This window comes from Protopterus annectens, chromosome 7.part0 (assembly GCF_019279795.1).
Source record: "Protopterus annectens isolate FY-2018-M chromosome 7.part0, PAN1.0, whole genome shotgun sequence".
Taxonomy (NCBI): domain Eukaryota; kingdom Metazoa; phylum Chordata; order Ceratodontiformes; family Protopteridae; genus Protopterus; species Protopterus annectens.
In genome coordinates this window covers 1518134311-1518155178 of record NC_056739.1, presented here as the reverse complement: position 1 = coordinate 1518155178, position 20868 = coordinate 1518134311, and the positions used below count along the sequence as shown (strand labels likewise).

At 38.9% G+C, this 20868-nt stretch overlaps 1 protein-coding gene across 1 annotated transcript in view; it reads right to left on the bottom strand.

Moving 5' to 3' along the window:
- Positions 1–20868, bottom strand: part of SYN2 (synapsin II) — a 1726111-nt gene that overhangs the window by 904580 nt on the left and 800663 nt on the right. Inside the window, exon 5 of the mRNA XM_044078054.1 lies at positions 11798–11887. Within this exon, the coding sequence (XP_043933989.1) occupies positions 11798–11887 (90 nt within the window). The remainder of the gene's footprint in view (positions 1–11797; positions 11888–20868) is intronic.

Sequence of the window (20868 nt, the reverse complement as noted above, 5' to 3'; positions counted from 1 at the left end):
GCTATAACACAAAGTACTTATTTCATTAACATATATATATATATATATATATATATATATATATATACACACACGCATGTGCCACATACTGATAGCTACGGTAATCATGTGTGAGGGGGATATGGAGAGACACATACATACGTATACATTACTGTCTGTATCTTTGGGCAGATGAGGCATCAGACGTGGGTTCAAGTTAGCTAAGTGTAGGAACATGCCCAGTGTGACTGTCAGTACTTACAAGTTGACTCCAGGTAAGAACTACCTGTACGCCAGTCTGGGATTTTGTGTGCTGCAGCCAATTGGCCAAGGAATTTCCCTTCTATTTGCTGAATGTAATATATAACACATACCTATCAACTGTATAGATTGCAATAGAATGTACAGAGTTTTGTGTCATATTTTTTGCACATTTTGCACAACATTGTGATTTTCTAGTACAATAGTGGTGAATCAATATAGATTGAATGTTAGGAAATGATGTCAGACATTTCAGGTACTGACTCCATACACATCAGGACATTCATGCTATTACATGACCTGTTATTCTCTGAACTTTCCACATTTGTCTGGCCAATAGTTAATACTTGTCCTTACATTTGGGCCTTTGTCCCACTTTTGTTCATGGCTTTGTCCAGATTCCCTGCTCTAAGAGGTATGATGTGACTGGGATACATGATGTAACACCACACACAGGGTGACAGTCTTCATACCTCTTACTGTACATGTTTCTGCAGAATGTCTAGTATTCCACCACATATGTCTGCTCTGCTCCTCATACAGTTGTGTTTATACGGTAATATACTACTAAATGCAGTCCACTGAACTGTTGTACGTATTGACACAGTTAAGTGATGGCATTTACATCCTGCTGCTAATCTGACCTGTTGCAACCTACTGTTATACTAGCCACATTCTAGGTTACTCAGAGCATGTATAATATCTATAGGTTTGGCCCTCTGTCTCACCATTTTCTCTGGCTTTGTCTAGCTTTCTTGCAGTAACAGATTGCAGAAGTCTGTGGGACTCCTACCATATGAGTAACTCACATGCAAAAGTTGTAGGTGTAGCCAGCTTTGAACCATCACCACCATCAGCCATGCTAATGTCCATAGTCCAGTGAGCCACACCAGCTGACAGTAAGTAATGTTTAATTCCTCACACTATCAACAGCAAACAGACATACACTGTGACCCCTGTGTTTTGTGGAAAATAGAACATGTGGCCAGGTTCTTTGTGACAGCCCTGGAATTGTGTTATCTCCTGCTATATCCTTGCAAACATACTCTGTTACTGCAGTTGTATGGGAACAGTGGTGTGTTGGTGGTAGGAGACTCTGTCATTGACAGTCGTGCGTCTGTCCTGTGACCCCACATTTCCCTTGCATAAGACAGTGGGGTTTCCATTTTTGTCATATGGCCTAATGCATTTTATGGGGCATTTAATATTGGACAGAGTATCTGTTGTCTCAAGTAACTGTTCGTTCTCTGCATGTAGCCCAGTAGCCCATTCTATTCCCTTGAATGCATGCAGAAGGCCATACATATGCTACCATAGTCTAGTACCCCATACAATTGTTGTGTAGGAGAGTGTCTTACCTTGTGAATGCAGCGGTTGAGTCTGGCCAGCATCTTTATTACTATGTATGTGAGTCAGTTTAAGGTGTCAGTCCCTAGGACAATAGGTTGTCAGTGCATGTGCTATGCATTGCCTCGTGGCCAAGGCTAGGGCATACTGGGCATGCCTACGTCTGTCTACAGGGACAGCCTCAGGGGGTTCCTCCTCTGAGTCCCCCTGTGGGTGTGGCTGTGGAGACCTAGGCACTGGTGGGGGGCTGTGTGTCCCTTCCCTGTGATGATCCTGCCGCAGCTGTTTCCACAGGATCATATTGTATGGCATGGCACATACTGTGAACATCTGTGCACATGTGGCTGGAGAGTGCTGACAGGCAACACCAGATATATTCAGGCACCGGAGCCATGACAGCCAAAACACACACTCTATGATGTTCCTAGTTTGTGTGTCTGCCTCATTATGGCATTCATCGGTAGGTGTGTGTGCATTTGTGATGGGTGTCATCATCCAAGGTTCTAGTGCATAGCCAGGATCCCCCAGTAGATGGCCATATGGGATGTCCCCCCTGGAAAACATCTGTTACAGCTGTGATGCATGCCAGATATGGGAGTCGTGATAACTGCCAGGGCTGACAGCACACACTTTTTTTTGTATTGCACATTACCTGGTAGTTGATGGAGTGATACCCCTTGCGGCTGACATAGACTCTGTCCTCCTCACCAGGTGGTGCTTTGGTAAAATGAGTGCAGTCTATGGCACCCAGTACCTCAGGGTAGTGTGCTACATGGTAGAAGAGACGCATATTGCTGGCCCTCTCCTCAGGGGTGTGGGGTAAATAAATCTGCTCACTGCCATGTATTTGCATGGCATCCAGGAACTGGTGGAGTACCCTGGATGCTGATGCCTGTGAGACCCCCATCATGTCACCAGCTGGTCTTTGAAAAGTAATGCAGCTATATCCTAAGGGTTACACATACCTTTGTTTCCACTGGAATGGGTTGCCCTCTGTTGGCTCTGGGTCTGAGTTGAGAGCAGCAGAGCTTGGTGAGTTCTTGCAGTATGTCCCTGTCCACCCTGTAGTGCCCTACAGTCTCCAGCTCAAGGTTACCCTAGCCTGAACACTCTTCTCCTTCTCAGTTTGGACCTATTGTCAGCAGCAGCATCAGCACTGACCTTGGCATCTAGCACAAACAGATGTAGCAGAGCTGCAGCAGTCTATAGCATTCTCTCAGTTAAAATTCCCAAGTCTGTACTCCAATGGTGCAGAGTATGGGGGGAAAGTCAGATTGTAGGGTGTATGCATACTTTATAGTGCTGTGCTGCAGATACAGCCTGTGTGATTGGCTATGATGCATTCCATCTGATAAGTACATCATTGAGGGGTTGGAATGGCCCAGTTTAAGTGGAACAGGGGTCACCAGTAATTTATATATGACTGGCTTTCACAGCCAATTTTCTTTTTTTTTCTTTTTTTGACAGCCTCCTTGCTAAGCACTGCAGCATGGCATGCAAACCCACGCCACAGGTATAAACAATGCTCAGCAGTCAATAGACACACCACCATGAATGGGCACTCTCAGCTCAGTGGTGCACCATGCAAACACACTCAAACCAGCTTAAAAAACATGTCCCAAAGTTAAACAAAGCTTAGCAGCACTGAACAAACTCTCCTGCTCAGCTCAACCATGCAGTTTGCAAACAGGCGCTGCTGTGCTCCAATATGCTTAAAGAAATAGAGACACACACACCCCTTTTGATGTCAGCTACCTTTTCTGTAGACACCCACATGGTTCTGGGGCTACACGGATGTTATCTGTGGGCACAGATACCCATTTTTGCTATTCAGTAACCACAGCTCATTTGTATATAGATCCATGCATACTACAGGGAAATTACACTATTCCAGGACCTGCCTCCTTAGCAACCACAAACATGCATTTTTGTCACATATTTTATTTTTTTTTATTTTTACACTTTTAAATATTTTTTTCATAACGGCATGTTTACGCACTGCTGCGTGCCGCACAAACATGATATGGGTATTAAAAAAATTATTATTTTAAATTATTTTCCATTATTTTTTGGACACACAGGGCATAGCCCCTGAGCTCTGTTTACTGGATTGCACGGCTGCTTACTTCCATGCAAGCTCCTTGCCACTATGTCTACATGGGAAATGAATCTATGTAGGCTTTATTGAATTCCCCCTACTGTCTTAACAAAGAACAAAGTAAAAGAATTCAGGATTCAGCCTAAACTATTTAACAATAATTCTTGGTCAAAATTGATATCTCTTATTGACTTTTTTCAACAAAATTTTGCCTTAATGATTAAAAATAAAAGAAGAATATTTTTTGGAACTTTAATATTGTCACCTACTGAGTTCAGGCCATATATATATTGTACATAGTTTGGGTATGTTAATCCTTTGTGTATTTATTTCTTTATCATTATTATTATATTATTATAATAACTGAATATTTTTAGGTCTTATGAAAAAAAACACAAAAAAGTTGTTTTTGAGAAAAAAAAGAAATATTGGGTAAGTTAATGGATGTAACTAAGGAAATTATTTTTTGAGATGAGATACATGATATGAATTGTCTAGACATAATAAGATGTTAAGTTTAATTCTGGTGGCTGCCAAAAAAAGGCAATTACTAGAAAATGGAAATCAAAGTTTAACCCAAATGCATTGAATATTGTAACAGAGATAAAAGAACTCGAAGTGGGAACTTTACAAAAGGGTAGGAGCAAATTACATAGAAAAAATGGAAATTGTAGGAACAATATATAATGTTTTGGAGAAGGAGTGAGTTTTAAATGAAGGTAGGAGTACAGCAATTTTTGTTTCATTGGGTTTTCCAAGTTGGTTTTTATTTTGAAGGAGATGACTCTGGGAACTTACTTCACCAGTGACATGACAAGGGGGTGGGGATGCTGCACTCTCTCAAACGGGTGAGTAGTAGGCCCAGTATGTTTGAACCATCTGGTTGGAGTGTGCACTATCTGCTCAAGGGTATTTGTGTTAATAAAGTCTAGTTAATGTTGTGCCTGCAAGTTAGAGGCAGTGTGTTTCCTAGTTTAAAGAAGGGCAGTTGAAGTCTCCTATGAATAGGTTATTTAGTTGGATGGCAGGTGTCTATAGCAGGTCTGAGTACAAGTTATGTGATTCCTTGAGTATAGATGGTGACCTATAGCTTGCTAGGATATGATAAGGGACTTTATCTGGGGTGATTTGTGTGTGGATGAACTCAAGGCCATCATCATGTTTAACCAGCAAGAGATATACCTTTTGCTAATGTAATTTGAGACACCTCCACCTTTAGTGCATGTCTGTGCAGCTGATGGTCTAAATGTAGAAGACACTGAAGTCTTGCACTGCCAGAGTACTTTCTGTGGCTTTAAACCATGTCTTGGTAATGTTACAAATGTCTATGTTCTCCAGAGTAAGAAGAGCTTTAATGAGCTCAAAGAAAAGAAAAACGTTTTGTGCTAACCAAAATGCATGATGCAGCTAAAAAAGCATCTCATATAAATCACTTTGTAGAATATAAAAATACACATGCATCAGTTCTAAAATCAGAAAATTTGTCATACAATAAATAGTCTAAACCTACATGGTATGAAACATTTCTTTAAAATTCATACATATATAAATAATTATGGTAACATTATTATGCAAAAAATTATTAAAGCATATAGTTCTAAAAAAAATTTAACCTAGTCTATATCAAATAAAGTCAGGGACACCCTCACTAACTAGAACTAGAAAAAATACCTATCAAATACTTTTAATTTTAACTTGCTTGATATGGAAACTGTGTCATTTAAACCTGGGGGGGGGGGGGGTATGCATGAAGAAAAACCTGCCACCACATTTCCTTCTCTTCAAGGAATATCTTCCATGGCCCCCCTATCCCCACATTTTACTTGTTGTAATATTACAAATTTAAGTGTATGATCAGGGAAAAGTTCTGTGCATCTATATAGTGCGTTTTTCTCATCGTGTTGCCGCATTTCATATCTATTCTCATATATCCTTTGAACCAGTTTGCATTGTGTTTTGCCTATGTAAAAGGCTGGGCACTTGGTACACATAGCAGCATACACGACTGCTTGAGTATAACAACTTTATTTACCTTTAATCTTATTCCTTTTATCACGTATAGTAATACTAGTAGTTGGCAAAATACAATTACACTGGTGGCACATACCACATGGCTACATCTTTCCTTCTGTTCCCCCATCTGTAGTTTGTTCCAGGAGGCCCTTGATATTCCTGCCCTTTCTAAAAAAAAGTTAGGTTTCCTACCACAAATCCCAGCCAAATTGGGTTAAATCAATAATACAGGCCAATTCTTATTAAGAATGTCCTGTACAATATGACTCATAGGAAAAAGTGGATGCAAATGGAAATGAAGGGCTAAAATTCTGCTTGGTATCAATTAGCTGAGAATCATCTAACTCAGTGTCCCTCCTATCATTCTTTCAAACTGGTGAGTAGTAAGTCCAGTATGTTTGAACCTCTGGTTGGTGTGCACTATCTGCTCAAGGGTATTTGTGTTAATAAAGTCTAGTTAATGTTGTGCCTGCAAGTTAGAGGCAGTTGAAGTCTCCTATGAATAGGTTATTTAGTTGGATGGCAGGTGTCTATAGCAGGTCTGAGTACAAGTTATGTGATTCCTTGAGTATAGATGGTGACCTATAGCTTGCTAGGATATGATAAGGGACTTTATCTGGGGTGATTTGTGTGTGGATGAACTCGAGGCCATCATTCTGTTTAACCACCTAGAGATATACCTTTTGTTAATGTAATCTGAGATACCTCCACCTTTAGTCCATGTCTGTGCAGCTGATGGTCTAAATGTAGAAGACACTGAAGTCTTGCACTGCCAGAGTACTTTCTGTGGCTTTAAACCATTTCTTGGTAATATCACAGATGTCTATGTTCTCCAGAGTCAGAAGAGCTTGTGGGGTGTGAAGTTTCTCTTTAAGGCTCTTAGCATTGAGCAGGAGCATCTTTAGGTTCCTTTGAGTTTTATTTGCTATGTTGGTAGTTTGGTCAATTAGGCATTGCCTAAAGAAGGCTCTAAGGGGGTGGAAAAAATTTTAGCCAATATCTGGAAGCCCAGGGTGGACACATACAGGCCATCTTTGGCAGAACAATGTGGTCTGTTAACTATGTCTTGCCATGCTGACTAATATTGAATCCCCTTAGAATGATACCAGAAACTAAGACAATTGTTAAAGTCAATCATTTTTTGTTCGTACTATGGTATCATGCTTGGTGAAGGTAGAATGCTGCTCAAAGCAAGGCACATACTTGTCTGAGCCACATATACAGAGAGTTCCATAATGTTTCTCTTAATATAGTCCAGTGAGGTGCATCTCAGGTCATTTACAATCACATGGTCTATGATAGAATCATACTGGTGGAGTGTGTGCATAACCTAGCAGCTCTTGGCTCCATATAAACAATTAACCTTTATCTAATCACTGTCCAGTATGGTGAATTGGGCATATGTTTGTCATACAATACAGAGCCCTGAGATAAGATTTCTGGGTAGTGTCTGTCTGTCTTATAGGCTTCATTCTTTGGGGGTCATTTGGGTTTAAATGTATGTTTGTTGCTTGCTGTGGCTTTTGGTTTGTGCTTTAGAGATTGTTGAGGATAGGGATTGGCATCTGCAGGCATTGGACATCTTTGAGGTTTGAGAAGATTGCTTTTTAGTGCCTCAGCATAAGATGATTTATGTGTTTGTGGGGGGCACTATGTGTGGTAGACTTAATGTGTGTGTTTTTGACCATCTTGTTTGTGAGCAAGATTTTTGCCTCCAAAAAAAATTATGTATGTGCATTTCTTTTATAATGTGTTAGTTCCTTTAAGGATTAAAAGGTTGCCTGTGGACATAAGACAATTGCTACACTGTCTCAGGATGCCCATATCTACCAAACTGGCTGTGGAGACATTTAGAAATTGCATAAACATGTTGTTCAGACCTATATTAAGGTAGGCAATTATAGTTTGATGACTAGGTTATAAAGAGCTCTCCTAGGGTAGTCTCTTGGGTTAAGGATTAGACTTTGATATTGCTAAAATATGATATTAATGCTGTTAGACATGCACACTAGCTGCTCTATGCTTAACTCCACACAATGCTTCAGTAAGTTACAGGTTTTACAGTTCTAATACTAGGTAAACTTTACTGTCCAAGAGTTTGTTTCTGTACAGGGCATTGCCAGCCACCACTGTGTGCTGAACAGATCAGCACAAATATGCCTACTTTATATCAACACAAAAGAAAATGAAGTCTAACTCCTGCTGGCCAGTAAATAACTGCACTCCGTCATCTTCTGCAGTGCTTTCAAACTCAGAAAAAGGCTGGCCAGTAAATAACTACACTCTGTGATCTTCTGGAGTACTTTCAAACACAGAAAAAGCAGGCAACTGCCTTCTGCCACATGATGGATGAACTGGTCCACCTAGTGTAAAAACACAGAAAAAAAAGAACCCTCAAGTATAATGCAACAACAAAAAAACTTGAATGATCTGGTTCCTCTTAATGTAAGCACAGCAAAAAGCAAATTTTATGTGCAGTGCAACAACAAAACAGCTTATTCCATAGCTAGATGACTCTACAGCATGGTGATTTTAATGCAAACAGTTTAGAAAGCAACACTTGGAAAAGGCAGTTTACTTTTAACATGGGTGCCGGAACCATAGGGCTAGGGGGAGGGTGACCCACACCCCACACACTTTTACAGCTGCAAGACATGACTGGAAAAATTAATGAAGTGCAGTTTTCATGCTAACGTGGATTCACGCAGGAAGTTAAACTAACTAAACTAGCTGTTCTTGCTCTCTTATTGCTCTGTGCTACAGGAGTTATGCTGCCGCTGTTCTGTTGGTGCTGCCAGAGTCATGCCAGTAAGGAGAGTTTTGTTCTTTTATTTGCAGGAGTTATACTGTTTCCACGTGTGTGTGTGTGTGTGTGTGTGTGTGTGTGTGTGTGTGTGTGTGTGTGTAAAATGTCCCAGTTAGGTATACCTGGTGGGTAGTGTTACTCAGGCTCAAACAAGAGCCTAAATTCTCAACCCATACCACGAATTGTGATTCAGGGAGTTGAGTCCATAGCTCTCAACTTTCTAGATTTTAACAGAATATCTGACATACATTTGGTCTGTTCCTCTTAAAATTTGTGGTTTTCTGGCAAATCAGTGAGCTAGCCCTTTAAGTTTCAGTCTTCCTATCTTTCAGGAAACACATGGTAACACATAACACTTTTTTAGCAACTTTCTAAGATTATTCAAGCAATATTCAAAATGTGTCCCTGGATTTGGTCCTTTGCCCCCCTACCCCCAAATACATTTTGGCTTTTTCCAGATTTCTTGTGCTGCCAAGTTAAGAGATGTAGTTGTATCAGATGGATTTTGCAAGGAGCTTCAAGGAAGAGAAGTTTGGTGCTACATATACTAAGTCACTTGCATTAGGTAGTATACTTGCTTTTGATGCAGAAGGCTGTGGGTTCTACTCCCACAATATGCAGATGGATCGCTGACACTATACTGTGTTGTACTTTAAAGTGAGTGGATGCTGCAGTCCTATGAATGTCCTCCTTTGGAGGAGTTACCTAGTAACTATGTTTCTGTTATCAGTTTGCCATCAATTCCCCATTGTAAACTTACTAGCTTATCATTTTTTTTAATGTAGCATAGGCTATTTATTCTTCAATGGCAACAGGCACTTTATTTGTAAGATGAAACAATGAAATATAAAATTGTTTGCTAGCAGCAACCTCTTCATTAGTTACAGATCCTTTTAATGTTTAATTATTTAGATGACTTACTTCTGCAGAGATTTTGCATATTTACTGAGTGGCCTTTTATGGTTGAACATTTCTGAAATGGGTAGTTTTGTCATCATTGGTTCATTCATTTTGTTTCATTGTTTACTAGAAGACTGTTCCAAACTACAAATTTAAAACACATTCTAACAAGTGGTGCTGTATTATACAAGGAATATAATTTAATACAATCAGGTTAATACAATCAGGAAGGTGAATTAAAGAATGCATACGTGTATGCTTGCTCACATGATGCAGGAGATCAAAATAGGGGAAGAGACCAGTCACCAATGGAGTCCCCCAGGGTTCGGTGCTGACACTTTTTCTGTTTGGCATATACATCTCAAAAGTAATAGGAAATACCAAAGGGCTTTGGCTGATTAAGTTTGTGATGACTGCAAGCTAGGAGCAGTTATTGAATCCCCAAATGACTAAACCATCATGCAGGAACATTTGCCCCAAACAATAACTGAAACTAAACTCCAAGAAGTATATTATTATATCCTTTGGGAAATAATCTACTTCTGGGAGCTGCCAAATTGTCAATGTCCCGTGAGAACTGACCCACTTGTTTGGCATTTGGGAAATTGTATGTACAGTGACCTAACATTGACCAATATGTGCCCAGAGTCTTTCTATATTGCACAGCTTATAAACAAATTGATTGTGACTAGATCTAGAGATGTTATTGTCCCCCTTTACAAAACCTTCATTAGATCAATCATTTTGTATAATGCCTACTTTGGCATGTATCTGTCCAGACCCATGCAACAACTGAAATACCTGCAGAGATACGTTACTAAAAGGATACAAGTCCTAAACATAGGTCTTGAATGAACAACCTCAAAGATTTATCACTATATTCAGTATCCTACAGAGTGCTTAGAGGTGACATGTCTGGCATACAAGGCATCCTCTGACCTAATACAGATGAACCTACTGAACATCAGCAAGTCAAATGGCATCAGAAATACTCAGTCCAGGTATCTAAACTGAATGCTGTGGAGACATGGATATATATCACAGAGGTTATCTACTGTTCCAGAACAGACTATCCATTCAAGTAAAACTAAGCTCATCCCTGTCCATATTCAAATGCAACTTGGATCTAAGGATGGGTAATAGAAAATGTACTCCAGAATTGCCCCTCGTGTCACTAATGTATAGAGGCCATTCCTAAATGCTGCATCCCTTACATGGGTCCCCTCAAAATATCTATAGTATGATCACATTTATTCTCACTAGGGTTAATATACAATTAACAGCCATGGGATAGGTAAGACCAATCAGGAAATGTTAATTCAAGCACCAAAAGAGAAATTGGCTAATCTTAAAATGTCCTCCAAATGAACCTATGTTGTGATAGTGAATAGTTTTAAAATTTTGCCGTTTTTAGATCACTAAGTGCCCCTCTCACCCCCCCCCCCCCCGCCAGTTTTTAACAGCTTCCGGCACCACTGATGTTTAACCATGAGTACTTTAAATGCTGTAAAGCAGTAATTATCAGTTAAATAAAGAAGTGCAAGTGCGATAAATCAAATAAAATACAGGCGATTTTGAAGCACTTTAGCAGCAGCTAGACCAAGGAAATGCGAATGCACTTTATTTTGATAAAATGCAGAAAATGTAATAATTATTTTGAAGACATGGCAGCAGTCTTCAACTTACCATAACCAGCAGATACTCACACAGACATTAAATCTATTGTTTTACCTAAACCTTACTCTAACCAAGCATTCACATGCACTCACACACACACTCAGTATAGCACATGCACACAACCCCCCACTATAAAAACGATTTACCTCTTATGACAAAGAATGCACCCAATAAAATGAGCATGTAATAAACTGAACATTTAAGGAAATTACCTGCCTTTCATTCTAGCATGCAAATAAATGCATAATTTTCAGTGGTTATGAAAGAAATGTGCTTATTACCAAGAAAAAAGAGCTGTTGGATAAACTGGGTTTTGGTATAGGTACATTTATCAATTTAAAGGTCTGCTAACCCAAGTTTTAGAAGTCTGCCAATATTCATACTTTGCATCTAGCTTTGATACATTTTCTAGTTGTGTTTATATCTATCTATTAGAATATATGCCAAATTTGCACATCAGGCAACTAAGGTATCATAAGGAAAAACAACTTCTGTAATTGTGGCACTGAGTAGGCCAGTAGGTAGTCAACATATGATCATACCTGCAGTGTGGGTAACTGCAAGTGAGATCCTCATTTATAAAATCTCCTTAGCTGGGTTGTTTACTCAGTAGAATGGTCTATTAGAGTCCTTAATTTACTTTGTTTCATCTCTTTCGGCTACTATTGGCTTTTTCAGTGTATATCTAATTAGATAGGTATGAATTACAAACTTACCATTTCCTTATGGTTTGGATAAAAGGTCTGTTCAATCAGTGGAAATTTTTCTGGTCCTAAATTCTTGTAGATGCTAACCAGCTGGGAAAACTGAAAGAAAATGAGATGAATGGCTAAATATAGTGACATGAACGTGTAGAATATAATAGTAAGCTACTTGTTTCAAAGCAACATATATGCATTATTTGTTTATTTATTTACATTTGCTACTTAGGAAAGTCCAAAGTCCTAGTAAACAAAACATATTTTTATAGAAGCCCCTGCAGAAACATAGCAATTTATACCAAAGCTTGTCCATCATACAAATCTTGCCAGATATTGTAATATTTTGAAATCACAGTATTTTACCGCTGAATCATGTATACCAAATCAGCTCTGTATAAAAGAGTTTAGACAGAGCATTTCCTTGCCTCTTTTTGTTCTGCAAATATTAAGTAGTATACGTGATTGTTTCTCAGTATATAAGTCTTAATAAGTGTTTACCTGAATGAGGTTAACTCATTAGCTCCCTTACAGCTCACTGTAAAAGTGTACCTGACAAAGTTTACTGTTTGCTGTCTTGTAAGTGATTTTCAGTTGTTTAGTGTACAAGTTCTTCTGCATTGTATTTCCTTTCTGTTCATTGTTTTCTACTGTACCTGATTACTGCACCATATACAAGCCTTAGTAAGTGACTTTCCTGTAGATTATTGCCTGCAAGTGTGCATAACTGGTTTTCCCTAGGGCTAACAAATATCCAAAGGATTTCCAAAGAAAACTTTGAGAATCTCCCTTGAACTTATGACCACAGAGGGACTTGCTTGAAGAACATAATACATCAGTGTTAGCAAATTACCATAATTGTAAATGTATAAACTTGTATAGGTATACAGAACTCATCACCAGCCTCACATGCATATTGAACCACTAAACTAAATCAACCTTAGACTGGATCTTAGTCTCCAGCTCTAAGAAATATATTAAAATTGGAACCCTTCCAAATATCCTATGTGGTCACTTATCTGTCTTCACCCATAGAACCCATACTCAAAACACATGTCTATAAAACATCTAGGAAGCTTCTCCAGTTCAACCATAATATATTCAAAACTACTCTAAAAAGCCATAATTGGACCCCACTAAAAACACTACCTCTGGAAGATGCTGTTATCTACTTTAATAATTTCTTCCTAGACACACTGAATAGTATGTCTCCCATTCGGACCAAAAGAATAAAGCATAACCATTCCCCTTGGCTAACAAGATATACAAAACAAGCACTTCTTACCAGAGACCGAGCCTGGAAAGAATGGTGAAAGAATACAACCCCACAAAATGAGCTTACCTTCAAACAACTTCGCAATAGCGCTAAAAAGCTTGTCATCAATGATAAGAAAAACTACTTCTCTGCACAACTATCCACCCAAAATAACAACCCCCCCCCAAAATTCTGAAAATTGGTTTCCTCATTCCTTAATCCTGCTACCCAACAGAACCCCTCACCATCTCCCAAAAAAGACCCACAAAAGATAGCCCACATGTTCAACTCTCACTTTATTGATACCACCCAAAAATTTGTCAATTAATTATCTCCACATACTACTAACAACTCTAATACACTAGTAACTAACTCTAATGATGCTCAATATAACCCCACCTCTCATTCCTCCCCACCAATGAATACTCCAAAAATATCCCAGTAGCCCCATCTTTCTCTATACAACCTGTACCCACCTCCACAATACTTAAACTACTAACTAAACTGAAACCATACTCACCCTCCGCAGATAGCCTTCCATCTGAATATCTAAAAATTGCAGCAGACACTACAGCATATCCTGTTAATATTCTTATTAATATCCCCAAATCTTATGTCTCACAACTCTGGAAAAAAGCTATAATTACTCCTTTACATAAAGGTGGTAACAGCAATGATCTTTCTAACTACAGGCCCATCTCTATACTATCACCTCTTTCAAAAATTCTAGGAAAATACATACAGATTCAGTTGCTAAAACACCTCACTAAGAACAACATCCTTTCACCCACCCAACATGGCTTTCGCCCAGGTCACAGCACTACTGCAGCCTTACTTTCATTCACCAATACTGTGAAGAAAGCATTGAAAACAGGTCTACCAACCACAGTCATTCTGTTGGACCTATCCAAAGCTTTCAATACAGTATCAAATTCTAAACTACTGCAACAACTTGAGTCAATGGGATGCTCCTGCTATACACTAACTTGGTTTTCCAGCTACCTAAACAATAGACAACAATCAGTCAGATGGCAAAATAACCTATCTGAATATCTCCCCAATAATACTGGAGTGCCCCAAGGGTCTATTCTTGGACCCCTGCTTTTCAATATTTTCATTAATAATCTCTATACTGCATCCCAACATAGTACACTGATCCAATACGCAGATAATTCTGCTATCAACTTCTCAAATCTCCTAAAGATAACACGAGACCTTTACATCTATTGAAACTTGACTAAATGATGCACAACTTCTACTTAATCCAAAAAAATCTTAACTCTTACTTTTCTAAACTAAAGCTCCAACTCACGACTTTAATTTACATTCATGAAACAATACTGTAATTGAATTAGTGAGAACAGCAAAACTACTAGGCATCACTATCGATGATAACTTTCCTTCAACCAGCATATCCAAAATTCAATAAAAAAAACTCATTTTAAACTTGGTAAACTCTTTAGACATAAACTTTACATGGATAAGCCCACAAAGATAAAACTGGCAAACACTCTACACCCCCCCCCCCCATGGAAGCTCCATCTTCACTAATCTCCACACAGCACTTATGAAAAAACTACAATCATGCTACTATAAAAGAGCAAAGTTTGCCATTCAAATGCCAGATCACACAAACCACTGCTTAGCCATTAAAGAAATGAACTGGATCGAATTTTCCCACTACCTAAATTACATCCAATTAATTATCGCACATAAACTAATTTATAATCCAGAAAACTGTCTTTCTCTTCAGACTATTCTACAAACCTACACTCCAACCTGGAATCTTCGGTCTACCAATAAGCAGCTCTTAAGTATATCCAAACTCAATAAATGTGCTGGACATAGCCTTTATTCCTAGCCAAATTATGGAATGCCCTACCTTCCTCTTTCATTCAACTGGACACTATAAAATCCTTCAAATCTGCTCTAAGATGGCACTACATCAATAATCATATCTGTCCCTGTAATCACATGACTTGAGCCACCTTAAACTATGTCACTCTACAACTTTTTCCTTCTTTTAATGTCAATTTAAAATCTATAATTATATTATACATTTCTTTTACTCTCATTTCTACCTGCTATTCTACCTAATATAGGTGTAAAAATGTATCCACTGTAAAATTCTTTTAGCCATTATCTATGTGATTTTTGTCAGTTTATTGCATATTATTATATAATCACCACAACCTTGTCTCTATTGTTGAATATTATTTCTGTATTAAATTCTGTAGTTGTATTTGTATGTGAAGCTTTTCTCTCCGGGCCTCCACTGAAAATGGGTTTCTCACCCAGTAGACTTTCCTGGTCATCAAATGTCAATAAAATAAATAAATAAGTAAATAAATATTTATTTATTTATTTTACATTTGTTGACTGGGTTAGTCTGGCTGGGCAGGTGCCCTTTTTCAGCAGAGACCTGGGGAGAAAAGCTCCATAAAAGTACAACATATAGTATTCAAGTATAAAGATTATACAGCATAGTATAACAAATAAAATAAGCAATAAAAAGAAAGAAATAGACAAACTATTTACAGTCTTTACATTTCAATCACAGCAGAGATAAAACAATTATTTACAGTCTTAATACAATCTGATTAAGCAGTAGTTTTAAATCAAGGCTTATAGCATAGAGCAAAGAAGCAAGATGTGAAGACGGGTGCAGATAAGATGAAGGAGATTAGGAAATGTATATAGAAAAGAGGGGGGTGGGAGTAAGAAGCAGAGGGAAGAAGGGCTAGGAGGAGGGCGCTACATAAGGCTAGGAATTTACAATAGGAAAGTAAGATTTGAAAGGAGACTGGAGGCTGAGAGTAGAAAACTTGTGGAACTACAGGAGAGTGGGTAAGTAAAGTAGAATAGTATGATAGCCAGAAGAGGGGGTAATGGGGATAAAATGACTGTATTTTATGGTGGCTGAGTACAGTGGCAGTTCCAATGATTTTTGAGGTGTTCTTTTAATGCTGATTTTAATAATTTTGTGTCTGTTAGTACCTCTTGAGGTAGCTTATTCCAGATTTTAGATGGGTGATAAGCTATACAGTTTACATCCAGTTTTGGTTTTGGATTTATAGATTTGGAGTAAGTTTTGGTTAGAGCTTCTGAGTTGTCTGGAGGGAGAGTAGTAAGAAATAAGAGATGCAAGCGTTGGACAGTATGATGGCAAGTAAAGGATAGAGTGAATAATGGAGAGTTGAGAGAGTACAAGAAGGTGAGGTAGTTCTAACCAGTTCATTAGTTTAAGTGAGATGCAGTGATGGGATTTATAGTTTTGATTAGCCACAAATTGAGCTATCTTATTGTAGGAGGTTTCAAGCTTGGCGAGAAGGGTAGAGTCAAGATTAGTAAGGATCTGGGAGCCATACATAAGACTGGGTAGGAGGTATGATTGGGAGAGGTAATTTTGGTGTCAGAGGAAAGGAATTTTTTTTCATCTGTTTTTGATGGGTCTTTTTGATACAATTATTGATATGTATGTCAAACTTCAATTGGTCATCTATGGTGATTCCTAAGAGTTTGGTGCTGGATTCTACTTGTATGGAAGTGTTGTTAAGGGATAGAATGGAGAAAGTAGATTTGATATAGGACAGAGTTTTAGGGAGGAACAGTAGCAGTTTTGTTTTTTTGGATTTAGAATGAGTTGATTGTCAGTATGCCAAGATTCTATTGAGTTAAAGGCAGTTTGCATGGCAGAATAGAGCTCAGATAGGGAGCTGGCTATAGTAGTAATGGTTGAGTCGTCAGCATATTGAACTAGGGAAGTCAAGGGGAGGAGGTATACAGATTGTTAGTGAAAATATTGAAAAGTAATGACCATAAAATAGAGCCTTGAGGAACACCCATTCTGATTGGTAGAGGTGGTGAAAGTTCAGACTGCCATTTAACAAATTGGGTTTGATTGGAGAGGTAGCTAGAGAACCATGAACCAGCTTCGGGGGAGAAGTTTAGTTCTTGTAATCTGTTCAAGTGGAGAGGATGAGAGACAGTATCAAATGCCTTGGACATATCCAGAAATAGGCATGGGACTAGCTTATGGTCATCCCTGGCAAGAGAGACTGTGTGGAGAAAGGACAGGAGTGCAGTGGTAGTGCTATGTCTAGGTCTGAAGCCGTGTTCAGTAGGAGTTAGAAGGTTGTGCTTAGAAAGATATTGCATGACCTATTTGTGAACACATTTTTCAAGGACTTTGGAAAGAGGGGACAGGATAGCAATGGGATGGAAGTTAGAGATATCAGAGTTGCTGCCTTTGTGTATTGGAAGGATATGAAACTGCTTCCAAATGACTGGGACTTCTCATTCTGCGATTGAGCGATTAGAATGGATACTGATAGGGCAAGGGACTCTGATGCTAGTTGTAGAAAGTTAGGATGCATATTATCTGTGAATGCGGAGCAGGGTTTTAAGTTGGATAGTAGAGTCCTGATAAAGGAAGTCAGCACTGGTTTGAAAGAGAAAGAGTTGGAGAGGGATGTGGTCAAAGGTGGATTTGTGATAGGAGGGTTTGAAGTAGATGGTGTGTTAGATTTTGATACCTTGGATATGGAGTCAATAAAGTAGGAGTTAAACAGGGAGGCAATTTCTAAAGGGGTGTTGTCTGGGGATGGGTTTGGGGGAAACGGATTGCCTGGGTGGAGTATCTGGTTAATTGAGTGCCAGAATTTTTTTGAGTTGTTGGATTTTAGTGCAGTAGGAGGCTTATAGTAAAAGTTCTTTTTGTCTTTGTTTATATATTTCTTTGTTAAGTTCCTTGCTTTTCTGTATTTTTGCAGATCTTTAAGAAGTTTAGTTTGGGACCAGATTTTCCAAAGCTTATCTCTATGTTTCATAAGGTTGAGGGTAGTTTTAGACAGCCAGTGTGAGACTATTGATTTGATGCAAATGGTATGAATGGGAGCTAGAGAGTCTAGTATGTTGAGAAAGATAGAGTTGAAGCAAAGGACAGCTTCATCTAAGGGGAGGTATTTTAGAACGTCCTAATCAACTGCAGAGAGGAGGACATTAACAGTGTCAGGGTTAAAGTTTGAGAGTTTGGGCAGGTGATGTATCTGGGTGGCTTAGATAGTTGGGGAGAGAACCTAGTAACTTTTACTGGAGAGTGGTCACTTAAGCAGTTTGGCAAGGTTTGAGGGCTGTGGTATTTCAAAGGTTGGGATACTAGTATCCAGTCATTAGTGTATGAATAGTGTAAGAGTTATTTGAATGGGTTGGGTGGGTGATAAGCTAAGAGAAGCCATACAAGTTAATGTTAATTTTTGAGCTGTCATTAGTGATAGATAACCAGTTGATATTCACATCCCTAAGAATAATGCGTTCATTGTGAAAGTTGTGTGAGAAGTAGGAGAGGATATTTTCTCAAATGGGGATATTATCTCCTGGGGTTATATAAATTGTAGCAATGGTGATGGAGGAGTGGTCATTAATTTTGAGATTGGCCATGATCAGTTCTGCAGGTACAAAGGATGGGGTAGGTTTAGGTAACAATGTCAAGGTGAGATGGTTAACATAAAGTATTGCTATGCCACCTCCTTTTTTGTTAGGGCAATCTAGGTGTTGTATGTTGTAACCTGGGGGAAGGATGTCATTATCATGGATATGCGGCTTTAGCCAGGTTTCGGTTAAGGAGACAATATCAGGGTTTTGATTAGTAATCCAGGCATGAAGTTTGCAGACTTTGTTTAGTATACTGCTAGTGCTGATAGAGTAGAAGGAAATGTGTTTTTTTGGTTGGGGAGGGGTAGATGAAATGGGGGGGGGTAGGTCCAGGGTTAGGGTGTATATCACCAGATAGAAGGAGGGTAGGTAGTAGATGGTAGTACTTTTGAAATGGTATTTGGTAGTAGCAAAGTTTGGGTTTGCTAAGGGAAGTTGAAGGATAAGTAGGTGACAATATTATTTTAGGGAGTGGAGTGTTAAGAGGAAGGATGGAAGAAGAAATGATTATAGGGAGATGAGCAGCATGAGAGATTGCATAAGGGTATGTAGGAGTTATTGTGATAGGGAAAGTTTATAGGGATGGGAGGTTAAAAGGAGAAGGAGACTGAGTGGGGGTAGGATGAGAACAGATACAGTACTTGGAGACATTGTCTGAGATAGTAAGAAGGAGTAGTGTATTTAGAGGATAAGTTATGAAAGAGCAGGGTAGTATGGGCTAAAAGAAAGGAAATTGGGGGTAGAGTTGTGTATGGAAATGTAGGTTAAGTGTATAAGATTGGGAGTACAGATTTAAGTATGGGAGCTGTAATGTAATGTAAGTATAATGTAAGTATAGCGGTTGTTAATTAGGAATAGCAGAGGGTTGGTTTGTGAGACAGGAAGGGGCGGGGGTTGGGTGGGAGGGATAATGGTGTGGATAGGTATAAATGAAATGATATGGGAAGGTGGGAGGAGAGCAAAGTGAGCCGGAGCGTAGCAAGGGTGAACGGAACGGGGCAGCACCTACTGGAGTGAGATCGCCCAAAAAACAATTAGTCTATCCCACTCAAGGAGGTCCGGCTAAACACAAGTTTCAGCTTTAAAATGTAAAAGTTAGGTTCAAAAGGTCTATAACCAGGTGTACAGTAGGCAGGGGAATTTGTCAGCAATCTGTAGGTGGGAGTATGGGTTTGGCAGTAGGAACCCGTGGTATAGTGCTCAGCTACGGTAATTAAAACTAATAGCAGTTTGGAATATTCAGACTTAGCAATTACACACTATATTCAGCCCTGCACAATACTTTCTGTACTTGACAGGGATATTAACATACTTAGTGTCTATTCCTCTCAGTTAGCTTTCTTAAACTGTGCTGGTCAGGGCCGTATTCTCGGTCGCTGAAGGAGAATAACCAAGTAGAGGTATTGAGATAGGAAATCCAGGATATTTGGAGGTAAAACAGGAGGGAGAATGACTAGGGAGCAAAAACAGCACGTTAGTAAAGGAGGAAATCTAAGTTCATAGTTACACAAACACAGACATCTGCAGATAAGACAATAGTAAATTCACTGTCCAAGCAGTGGTTAGGTTCAGAGAGCAAAGAAATGCATAAAATACTTAGCTACAAACACCCGGCAGCCGTGCTTGTGCCGCATTCCTACTATTAACACAAGTAAAAGCTAGGTTGCAGTTACAGGTTCCACAAACATTTCTAATCATTAATACAATTTCCAGCTGCCACAAACACATAGAAGTAACACAGGGTTTACAGTTCATGTGATTTTAAGACAGCAAGGGGTCTGAGTTTTAAGAAGACAAGTCTACGCAGTACATTTAATGCAAGCGGATTTAACTCACAAGCACTATGGACGCTAGTGCTACCAACAGTTCTAAGCAATACAGAATGGCTACCTAGTTAGAAAAAGAGATATGTTGCAGACCATACCTCTCAAGTGTACCTCTACATACCTCATTTGGTGTCTTAAAAAGTGCATGTTCCTCAAAGTTCCACATTGAAAGAGTGTCACACATTCAGTGTTAGGAATTTTTTTAAGTGAAATTCATGGTAAATAGAAATTAATCATATTAATTCATTAAAAGTTCACCTTTATAAGTAAAATCAGCATATTTTAACCATCCTATGACCTTCCTAGTTGAAGTTGTTAGTAAGCCATTAGTATGTGTTCCACATTTTGCCCATTTATTCCACATTATGAGGGCTAGTGTTCCTCATTTTGGAGATGGAAGGTTGAGAGCTATGTTGCAGACTGTTTTAAGTAGATCTTGCAATTGTATTGCTAGTCTAAAAATAGCATTGCACACTAACATCCATATAGTGGACTATTGTACAGGCACTTCAGGCTGATAAATACTGCCAGAAAGATATACCAGTCTTATAAAAGATCGTTCAATCAGCAGCTTC